The 11,700-nt window shown below is 37.8% G+C and overlaps 1 protein-coding gene and 1 long non-coding RNA gene across 2 annotated transcripts; one reads left to right on the top strand and one right to left on the bottom strand.

Moving 5' to 3' along the window:
* The first annotated feature begins 2,082 nt into the window (after positions 1-2,082).
* Positions 2,083-3,172, top strand: LOC142177498 (uncharacterized). The gene is made up of 3 exons (XR_012705977.1): positions 2,083-2,231; positions 2,652-2,751; positions 2,885-3,172. It is a non-coding gene; the product is annotated as an uncharacterized LOC142177498 (long non-coding RNA).
* A 101-nt stretch (positions 3,173-3,273) lies between these two features.
* On the bottom strand, positions 3,274-6,544 carry LOC107775199 (uncharacterized). Its single transcript, XM_016594901.2, has 3 exons — positions 6,187-6,544; positions 4,341-4,605; positions 3,274-3,712 (listed from the first exon to the last, which is right to left on the bottom strand). Exons 1-3 carry the CDS (start codon positions 6,431-6,433, stop codon positions 3,478-3,480), a joined length of 747 nt encoding a protein of 248 aa, XP_016450387.1. The 5' UTR covers positions 6,434-6,544; the 3' UTR covers positions 3,274-3,477.
* Positions 6,545-11,700: the final 5,156 nt, after the last annotated feature.

The raw sequence follows: 11,700 nt of genomic DNA on the forward strand, positions 1-11,700 counted from the left end.
AGCCCCCACGACTAATGTTAATAAATTTTTGACTTGAAGGGATCTCTTTCCATTTGTTATCTGGAATCTTTGGATGAACAGAAATCGTAACAATCAAAATAACACAAACAATGTCATGAGCTTTATCACTGCTATTAATCATGCTGTGGAATATAAGCTCATGACTGATAGAGAAAGTAATCCGACTAAGAAAATTCTTATACATATTCGATGGCATAAACCACCTGCTGGATGGTACAAGTTAAATACCGATGCTGCATTTAATGTCAACAAATTGTGTTGTGGAATGGGAGGTGTAGTAAGGAATTATAAAGGTGACTGGGTAGTTGGCTACCAAAATTATTCTAAAGTTATTTCTCCTTTGCATGCAGAATTCCTGGCACTCAGACAAGGTCTTCAAGTGGCTATGCAAATGAATCTCACACCACTGGAAGTGAAAATTGACTCAACTGAGGTATTAAAATACTTGAAGCATGGATGTCCTACTTACGATGCCTTAATTTACGACTGCAGGTTATTACTGTCCGGAATGGGGAAGCCAAGGATTATGCATCAGGGAAGGAAATGAAGTAGCCCACCTACTGGCTAAGAAGGCAATCAATCAGTCTAACATGAATCATCTAGTCTATCTGACAGTTCCTCCTCCTCCTGTTGAGACCAAGGTGTTGGCAGACAAAGATGGAGACTCTTCTTTAAAATTTGTTGTAGACGACTCTTGTAGGATGTTAGCCGAACTTGGCAATCGTAATGCCTTAGAAGGCATCACTGTGACATGTAATAGTATGGAATAACTTTAGTATATTTTCAATAAAATCTCCAGTTTCTCAAAAAAAAAAAAAAAAATTTGACGCACCTTTGTCTAAAAAATTATACTGTCTATCTAAAAAGAATTGTGTTGTGTGAATATATATGCTATATGTTAAATCTCTTGACTTCTTTGAGTATTTTACTTTTTCATATTTGACTGCTTTTAGTTAAAATTCTGCCTCTTATAATAATTTCATACAATCTTAAAGGTAAAAAAAAAAAAAAAAAAAAAAAGGTTTTTGAAATGAATACTTATCTGTCACGAGGGAGTGGAGAATCTTTAGTATTAATCTTGAAAATATAGGGTGGTAAAAAAGATTTGCAAAAAGGGATCAAAAACCGTGTTGGCTTTCGAATCATTTTGACGTTTTAATAAATAAATGAAATTTGCGAATATATTCTTATAGCTTTCTTTCATTACACACTACAAATTATTCTTTTCCCTTTTTAATTTTATTAATAATCAGTTTGAGAATTCTTTCGGCGCAATATTCTCCAAAGACACGAATATAGCAATCAACATATGCAAAATTGATAACCATTTCCGTGATCCCTTTCACTTTCATTTTCATTTATTTTATTTTTTACTTTATTTTCATTATATCAACCCGAACCAAGTGGCAAAATGGTTAAAAGAAAACAGTTAATCACTCATATTATCAATTAAAAAATAGATTGGATAATGAATTTTTTAATAACGGGTCAAATATGGATAAGAACCATATTATCCATTTAGAAAATGGATAACCAATGGGTAATCAATGGACAACCAATGGATCTAACTTTTACATTTGTAAAGCCTCAAATTGGGGGTTACTCAAGTTAGGGAGATTAAGAATTCTCCTAAAGGTGATCATATGCAAGAAGTAATGGATAATATGGTTACCCATATTATCCGGCGATTAACCCGTTTTATATCCGTATTAAATATGGGTTGAGTTGAATAATTTATTTATTTTTTTATTACCCATTTTCTACCCGAACCATATCCGACCCAACCTGCCCGTTTGACGCTCCTGCCGCTATTATAAAAAAAAGTTACTGCTATATCAATACAGCAGGGGAAGGTGACAAAAAATTCTATCTTTCAAACCAATCCATATGATATCATTTCTTTGACAAATAACTGAAGTGTGGCCCTGTGGGTCCCACATTTTAAAATTAAAAAAAATAAAACCTAGATGTTGTTGCCTTCTAATTTCCTTTAGTCCACATCCATCCAAGTGAAAACTATATATAAAAGGTGGCCATTTGCAAACAAGTTCTCAAATCTCAACACTGTCTTTCATATTTGCATATAGTCTGTTTGTTTGCTTGACAGATAATATACTGAAATACTTTTCCTCTATACTCCTCTTTTCTTTTCTTGTGTTCATTTTTCAAGATGCAAAAGCAAGAAAACCAAGTGAACCAACCTCCTCCAGGTATGTATTTATCCCCTAAACACACACTTTTTCCATGCCAAAAAAAAAAGAAAGAAGTGCGGTGTACGAAGTATCCCGCATACGCGGAATTCGGGAGGACCGCATTTCAAGGGGTGTGATATAGACAGTTTACCTTAATGCAAGTATTAATGATTGTTTTCACGATTCGAACCAATGACTCATATCAAAGTGGAGAATTTCATTAAGAATATTCAAGATCTAATATATACTTATAAAAAAATAAATATAATATAAATTTTTGGCAAAGAGTGTTCAACTGACTACTCTTTGCGCAGGCTGTAGGGATCCGCCGTGCCCACTATAGACCCTACTTTTTGCACACGTACACACACAAGGAATATGAAGTTGAACTCACTTATTTTCTATTTTTTTTTCCTTTTTGTGTGTTTTTGTTTGAAGGTTATCCTACTGAATCTACACCAACTGGAAAGAAGAACAAGAAGATGAAGTGCTTCCCAAAAAGTAAACCAAAAGGAGAAAGGGGCTTTCTTGAAGGATGGTAATTAAGTTTTCTTAATTTTCACATGTTTTGTTTTGTAACTATTGCTTTGACAACCTCAAGTAATATTATTCCCTGTTAAGAGAACTTAGAACAAAAAGTTTGTTAACTGTTCTTGTTTTTGTTTTTGCAGCCTCTTTGCACTGTGTTGCTGCTGGATATGTGAAGTTTGCTTTTGATTAAATATTTAGGATTTGCCACATATAAATAAGTCCACGAGTCCATTGATGTTGATCTACTTAACTAGTGATGTAATTTACACTTCTGTAATCCTCTAAATTATCATGTAACCTCATATTCTTAGGATCTGAAACTCTCTGTATATTGGTTAAGGTGTGTTATTTGTCTTTCAATTTGTTTTGTACTATCTTGAGTTTTGTAAGAATCGTTGTGTAAGAAATACTAGAGATATTACGTCTTACATACCTAGAGCTAATGAGGCTGCACCATTTTCATTACAAGAACGTTTTCCATTCAAATATGTTGCGCGCTAGCTGCAATAAAAAACACAGAAAGGGAGAATTTAGGAAGAGGATAGGGGTTCCTTCCCTTTCTATCTCTGTAAAGATCACTTATGCAGTAGTGGTTTATGGTAACACAAAAGTGAGCAGAGACAAGCAGAAGAAAGCTTAGTACAAGCTCATATAAGTTGTAGAAACATATCTGAACTAAAAACTCTTAGAATTGGTACATAAGTACAATGCTGTACAGAATCTAGCAGCTTTTCTAAGACATGTACTCTCTAGATGACCATCCTGAATCATGTCTCCCAAACGAGTAGGCTGTCGGTGGCATCTGCGATAGATGGAGGGGATCTGGTTCAATTCCATAATCAGTCAGTGGCCTGCGCTCTAGAATGTCATCATGCTTTTGAACAAATTCAGGAATCTCGAGCTCTCCTTTCTTTATGTCGTCCCAAAGGTACTGCAGTCGACTGACATACTTTATTTTCCAATACAAGCTACACCAGAAGAAAACAGTGTATAGTGAATACCCATTGCATTGTAATCAGATGAAGAAAACAACACGCTGCTAACTTAGGCTATTGGTATTGGGAATTAGAAGAGCGAAAGAGAGAAACCTGAAACAAAGTCTAAATAATAGTAGTAACATATAAAGCTTCAAGAACACTGTAACGTCAATGCATTTGGACAATATTACATGTTAAAAGGTCTAACGTACATGTTTTATGGAAAGGCACACGATCATAGCTTCAATTCTTTAAAACCAAAAATGTAAATATCGGGTCAAAGTTCTTGCAGAAAGCTCTCTCCATGATGATTAATCCTTGTAAATGGAGTAAAAGGCCCCCCTTTTCAAGATGAAAATTCAGTATTTAATTTACAAGAGCCTTTTGTGCACGAACAAATTTTGATAGGGATAAAATAAATAATCCCCGACAAATTTTGAAGTAGATGATAACTTCCAAATTTGAATATGAGTAATCAAACAGATGATCTCTAAAGATGGTTTTGACAATATTTCACAAAGGTACATAATTTCACAGTGCACTAAACATGCAGGGGGAAAATGTGAGATCTACAATATTACCATGTGCAGAGTTCTTAACTAACCAAGAAACTACTTACCCTCCACTTAGGAAAAATCTGCCTAGTGTTGCAAGAACAAGCCTTGACCGGATCCCAGGATGCACAAAGTATACAACCTGAAGCCTGTCCTTATGGTCAGAGGGTAGCTCTTCGTAGATCCACCTCAAGATGGTCAATCCAGGGTTGTTATCCTCCTTCTGGACAGTACTATGCATGTAGACAATGCAGAATGGCCCCTCAGGCAACTCCGTGCAAATTTTGTTAAAGACATACCTTTTCAGCCGCTCCCCATCTATAACTAGAGCTGCATATTAATGTTGAAAATAGTTGTTATAAAAACTTTCGAGTGACAAACAGCAAGGGAAACAGAAACCAAGAAAGATGAGATGGAATATCACTTGAGACGAGAAAACAGCAGCCACGAATTATATTAATTGAATCATATCCTGCATTAAACTAAATAGAGTATTTTGTCCAAGTACTTTTGAAATCTCTGGACACACAAGATGCAGATGACACCACAAAGTAAAAGCAAAAATCAAATAAAGAACTGGCCTAGAGGTTAAAATCACGCCTTTGGAAAGGTCACCCATCCATGCACATGTATTTGTCCAACATTGTATGGCCTGTGACTGTTGTTTATGGAATCACCTAGTGGTTACAGTCAGTGTTCCTTCCACGTGGAAGGAACAAGCAGCTGAAATGGGTATAATGGAGTTGGAGAAACAAGGCCATAGGAACCAATTAGGAGAGGAAAAAACCAAAGCTTCTTCTGTTTTTCCCACCATTAAAGAATAACGGAGGCAGCACAATTGCCTTGAACCAATTGTAGCACCACAAATGACACCATAATGGACTAGCTCACACAGACAAATCTAATAAAAATTTATTTACAGGTATTTTGAAGAGTTAAAGCAATAAAACCTGGTATAAAGGCCAACAAGAATCAAGCAAGAAGCATTCTAGTCAATTCTTAAAATAGTACTTCCATGTAAAATGTCCCCCATGTAATCGATAACCAGGTCAAACCCTTGAATTTTAACGATAATCCATCTAATGAATCAACGATTTGTTCAAACAACGGTAGAAGAACTTCAAAACAAGTTTTACCACTTGATTGACTTGATATTCATTTAAAAGTTTGATAGACTGTTGAAGAGAAACACAGTTCAGATGTGGGATGACATCACAGGCTTACATGGTGTATTCTTCCCAGAAATACATCAGTTGCAACTGGAACAAATGCAAAACATAAAGCATAAAGGAAAATAAAGCTCAAACACCAAAGTAGCTTTCTTTTCAGGTCTCAAGTGCAGGCAGAAGCATCACACTAATACATTTACTCGATTGACAGTATAGTGAAAAAAATGTTATGGAGAAGGCTTATTAATTAGTTTATACAGCTGAAGGTACTGGTCTCAAAGTAAGCTCCACAGCAATAGCGAAACAGAAAAAAGACTCGATTTTTATGCTTTTACACGAATACAGAACATAGCCACACCAATACAAGTACACCATTGCTAAAACACACACACACACACACACAAAAAGGAAAATAAATCAAAACAAAATAGTACTAGTAGGAGTAATATTTATTGACTCTGACCTTTAAAATTACAAAACTTGATCATTTTTATTATTCACAATATACTTAATAATTTTAAGCAGCCAGTACTTAATTACTATTTGAAATTTTTTACATCCCACTTTGAATTAGCGAATTGCTCATAAAATGGAACAAATAGAGGGAATATCGAAATTGGTCATTTTAACTAACCTCAATAAGCAAAAGAATATAGACATAATAGAGTACTAGTTGTCAAAATTGGTGAGTAATACATATAGTAAATTTAAAGAACTGGAACGGGGTAGGAAGGAATATTACCCGGGAAGTATTTTCCAACAATACGGAAGATCCGATTACCCGCTTTATCAGAACCGGGTTCAAGGCGGAAGAATTGGAGGAAGTCAAAATCTTGTTCCTCAGAAGAAGGAAGGTGAGAAGGGCAATCATGCCAGCTCTCTTCGGGTTGGGTCAAAAAGGGTCGGGCATCAATACCAAGATCCGATGCTAACACTAAAACTGAGAATTCATCCTTACTGGAATTTGAACTGGAGCTTCCCGTATTCATCTTCACTGTCGCAGCTCCAAAGCAAAGCAACGTACAATGTAAAGGGAAAAGGTCGAATTTACATCTCTGGTCTAATATTATCTCAGTTGTTAAAAAAAATTTATGTTTTGGTCCTTACGCTAACGAAATTCCAATTTTGAAGATAATTTTAAATATATAATAAAACATTATGGTCACAAGGAAAAATAAATATAAGCCGATTTGCTAAGGGTAAAAATGAAGTAAGAATTTAATAAATGGTAAGGTTAAGCAATTTCTTATTGACATGGATAAATGTTGGATGTTGGCTCGATTAATTTAGATTTATGTTGCATAACATTCATTTAAAAAAGAAGCATTGTCTATCAAAAGTTTCCACTATTGTTAGAAACAAATATATAGTGTAAAATAGCGGTGCTAATTTACTCAATATACAAATAATAATTGTATATAGTTTTCAAGAAAGTATATATTTCTTATACATTATTCCATTAAATTGACTTGTAATAATTAATAACTTTCACTACATGTTTAATATGTTATATTAAGAACATGTTGCTACAAGTTAAATTGTTATGATACCGTAAGCTCTAAGCTGTCTGTGTATATAACCTAGTTTCAATTTTATATTAGTTCAACATGCGTCATGTTGGGCTAATTGAATCCATTACTCAATTGATCACCCAACTATCCAAAATTATAGATTAAAGTCATTTTTCTTTTGTTTGTAATAAGAAAATTACTCAACTATTCCTATTGCACGCAGATGGTCACTCAACCAAAATTATCAAACTTTTCGGTGAAAAAATGTGGCGTTGCAGTCTACATGGATATTTTATATTTTTGGACCAAATAAAATAATTAACACTCAAACAAAACATAAGAATTCATCCATACACCCCACCAGACCCACTAAAAATAAAAATCTACCACTAAATAAAATCAAACGCTAAAACGCATCTCTGTTGTAAATGCATCTCTCTTCTTCTTCTTATAAAAAGCAGATTTCTTCTTTTTTCATGGTTTTCTCTAGTTTTATAAAATAATAATGAGTACGAGGTTAAGGACTGAGGACTAGAGTGACTTGTGTTCTTCTTTTCTCAATGACCTATATTCTTCTTTTCACGAATTTTCTTCTATTTTTTATATATAAAATAATAATCGGTGCGAGATTAAGGACTAGAGCGAAATCATGAAAAAAGCCCCTGCTTTTTATAAGAAGAAGAGATGCATTTGCAATAGGGATGTGTTTTAGCGTTTGAATATATTTAGCGGGTGAATTTTTATTTTTAACGGGTTAGGTTGGGTGTGGGTAGATTTTCTATGTTTTGTTTGAGCGTTAAATATTTTATTTGGTCTAAAATATAAAAAATTCATATGGACTGCCACATCACTTTTTTCCACCGAAAAATTTGATAATTTTGGTTGAAACCATTTGTGTGCAATAGGAATAGTTGAGTGACTTTCCTGTTACAAATGAAAGAAAAATGACTTTAGTCCATAATTTTGGATAGTTGAGTGATCATATGAGTAATGTACTCGCTAAAACGGCCCAAATATACTTTTAACATGGTGTGGTATTTTCTATTTGAGAGAAATTATGATATTTTTTGTTTAGGACAAGCCCGCAGGGTACTTTGTTCACACACTCCTAACACATGAGACCATAAAATAAATTCATTGAGTGGCAAGTGATGAAAAGAAAAGCAGAAATGGCACTATAATTCTGTTTCCCACCTCTTTAGTATAATAGTAGTTGACTAAAATGAGAGTAGATACGTTTCAGAATTTCACATGGTGGTGTTATCACTTATGACCACAGATTGAGTTGCTCAAATGAGAGAGTCCACTGTCCCCCACAAGTACACACAACAAACAAAGAGAATGAAAACTTTGCTCTCTTATTCAATTGCTGTTTACATGGTGAGCACTCAATTCTTTGCTTTTTCAGATATGGAAATAGTTAGTTGGATACATCAAGTCCCTTTCCATTTTCTTGAAGTCTCAATTTCATTTTTATAATTGTTTCAATTCTTTTAAGTGTTTATAGCTTTGAGACTTAAAGCCAGTTGTGCCAATGTGCCGAAAAGATGAGAAAGAAATATGAAATAAGATGATCGATTGAAATGGTTGATGTCTCGAATAAGATGGCTTAGCCGATCGGGCCGAGATCGGACTCCGTATAATAATACGGTAGTATTGTGAATGAAATAGTGAATATGGTTGATGTCTCAAATGAGATGACTTAGCCGATCGGGCCGAGATCAGACTCCGTGTAAGAACACGGTGGTATTGTGGATTGTGGCATATTGGCTCTAAAAACCATCCAACCTAATAATGCGGGAATTGACTTAAAAAGCTATGTGATCCTTAACTTGATATTTTAAAATTATTTGAAGCTCTTATTGAATTCTTGACTGTTCCTCTTGTATTATTATTCATTCTATTGAGATGGTGTTTAGCTATATATACTAGTGCTATTCGACGATACTAACATCCCTTTTTCCGGTGGCGCTGCATCTTTAAATGAATGCAGGTGGTTACATAGCAGACAATGTTGATCACAGATAGTGCTGCATCCTCTTCTCAGTAGACTCGGTGAGCCCCATTTTATTTCGGGGTCATGTGTTGTACTTTTTATTTATATTGTGGTAACGTTTTGATGGTATAGCCGGGGTCTTATTGCCGGCACCATCTTTATTCTCTTTTGTATCTTTAGAGGCTCCGTAGACACTATGTGGGTTGTATATGGGTGTTAGAAAGTCAACGGATCATGTTGTGTTTGGGAATTTTGTTCCACTCAGTCATAAGGATGTATGTATTTTGAAACTTAACAATGATGTGACAAAATAAAACGACCTAGTAATGTATATATGTATGAACCTTCTACTGCCTAAATAATGAGAGCATGCCTTCTCTGGATCATAGGTGAGTCAGGTAGATAGTGTCTAACAGGCTTGCTCGACCGGGTCCACTCGGTTGAGCGCCGGTCGCGCTCCCCGAGGTTGGGGTGTGACAAACTTGGTATCAGAGTCTAAGATTTTAAAGTGTCCTAGGATGTCTCAGAGCCGTGTCTGGTAGAGTCCTTCTTATCGGTGTGTTGTCGACTACATCTATAGGTTGGAGGCTACTTGGACATTTAAGAAATCGTGCGATGAAAATAATTGTGCAACTGTTCCTCCTCTAACTCGTGCATTCCTTTAACTTTCAGTATATGGCACCTAAGAAGAGAGCAAGAACTGGCCAAGGGGCCAATGCTGCTTCAGGAGTGGCAGTTGACCCTCTATTTGATGACGCGGGTGAATACCCGAGGGGTGAGGATAATCCCCCGACTGCTTCACTGCATGATTCCACTACACCTAGCCAGGCCACACCAGTCCCTACACCTACTGATGGTGCGACGGTTCCTCCACCTGATATTCCGGTTCCACCTCCAACCCCAACTTCCGGTTCTAGTATTTCTGATGGGGATCTTAGGGGAGCTATTCAGATGCTGACTCAGATAGTGGCTTCTCAGGCCCAAAGGTCGAATGTTGCACCCACACCTTCTAGCCCACAAGGGGATTCTACTAGTTCTAGGGTGAACATGTTTCTGCAGTTGGATCCTCCGGTGTTCATGGGTGCTAATCCCGAGAAAGACCTACAGGACTTCATTGATGAGATACATAAGACTCTACGGGTTATGCGTGCTACTAAGACTGAGGGAGTAGAGTTGGCCGCCTACCGCCTGAAAGGGGTGGCCTATTCTTGGTTCGAGCTATGGGAGGACTCTCGGTAGGAGGGGAGCCATCCAGCGAGGTGGAGAGAGTTTGCTGACGCTTTCATGGACCATTTCTTGCCGACCGAGACTAGGGCAGCTCGTACCGCAGAGTTTGAGAACCTTAAGCAAGGAAGTAAGAGTGTGTGGGAGTATCACATAGAGTTTGCGCGTCTGTCTAAATATGTTATTCACATGATGCCCATTATTGAGGCCAGAGTGCGTCGGTTTGTGCAGGGCCTTAGCCCTTTGGTTATTAATGAGGCTGCCACAACTGCCTTGAGTTCAGATATGAACTATGAGAAAATGGTAGCATTTTCTCAAGCTACAGAGGACCGTAAGTTGAAGAACAGAAGGGAGCGAGAGGGTACTAGCAAGGCCCGGTCCGTGGGCAACCCTGTAGATTCATTTGGTGGTGGGAGATCAGCTTTTAGGGGAGGGTCATCAGGGCCATCCCAGTCTTATACTCAGTCTTCAGCAAGTGCACCGCCAGCGGGGCACAGTCAGCAGTAAGGGAGTCGCTTCAGGCCCAATCAAGCCAGCAGAGGGTCCCACCATCAAGGCCGATCAGGAGGGAGATTCCAGCGGTAGTGGAGACCCACATGACCCAAGTGTGGGAGAATGCATATGGGGATCTGCTACCAGGACATACCGGTATGTTACGGGTGCGGAATAAGGGATCATATTCAGAGGGAGTGTCGTTCATCCCGCCAGGGTGCGGGCAGGGGCACAACACAACCATCCAGTTCTGCAACTGCTATATCTTTAGCACCCCCTCCAGCTCGAGGCTCTCCAGCACCAGCAGGGCGTGGTGTAGCTAGGGGTGGTGCGTAGAGTTCAGGAGGACCCAGCCGTTTTTATGCTATGAGTGGTCGCCAGAGTGCAGAGGCTTCTCCAGATGTTGTCACAGGTATATTGACTGTCCAAACTCATGATATATATGCTCTTATTGATCCCGGTTCCACCTTGTCCGATGTTACCCCTTATGTTGCTATGGAATTTGGGATGGAACCGGAACAACTTCATGAATTGTTCTCTGTATCTACTCCGGTTGGAGAATCTATTATGGCCGCACGGGTTTATAGGAGTTGTATTATCACGGTACGTGGTCGGGACACTATGGCCGATCTCATTGAATTGGGGATGGTCGATTTTGATGTAATTATGGGGATGGATTGGCTTTAGTCATGTTTTGCCAAGATCGATTGCCGAACTAGAACTGTGAGGTTTGAATTTCCAAGTGAGCCAGTTGTTGAGTGGAAGGGGGATAATGTGGTGCCGAAGGGTAGGTTTATTTCTTACCTTAAGGCCACGAAAATGATTAACAAGGGGTGTATCTATCACTTGGCCCGGGTTACGGACACTGATGTTGAGGGCTCCTACACTCGAGTCTGTGCCAGTTGTGAATGAATTTTTAGAGGTCTTTCCTGATGAACTCCCTGGGATTCCGCTAGATAGGGAGATTGATTTTGGGATTGATGTGATGCCAGGCACGCAACCTATATCTATTCCGCCCTACAGGATGACACCA

This window comes from Nicotiana tabacum, chromosome 23 (assembly GCF_000715075.1).
Source record: "Nicotiana tabacum cultivar K326 chromosome 23, ASM71507v2, whole genome shotgun sequence".
In the NCBI taxonomy this organism is placed as follows: Eukaryota; Viridiplantae; Streptophyta; class Magnoliopsida; order Solanales; family Solanaceae; genus Nicotiana; species Nicotiana tabacum.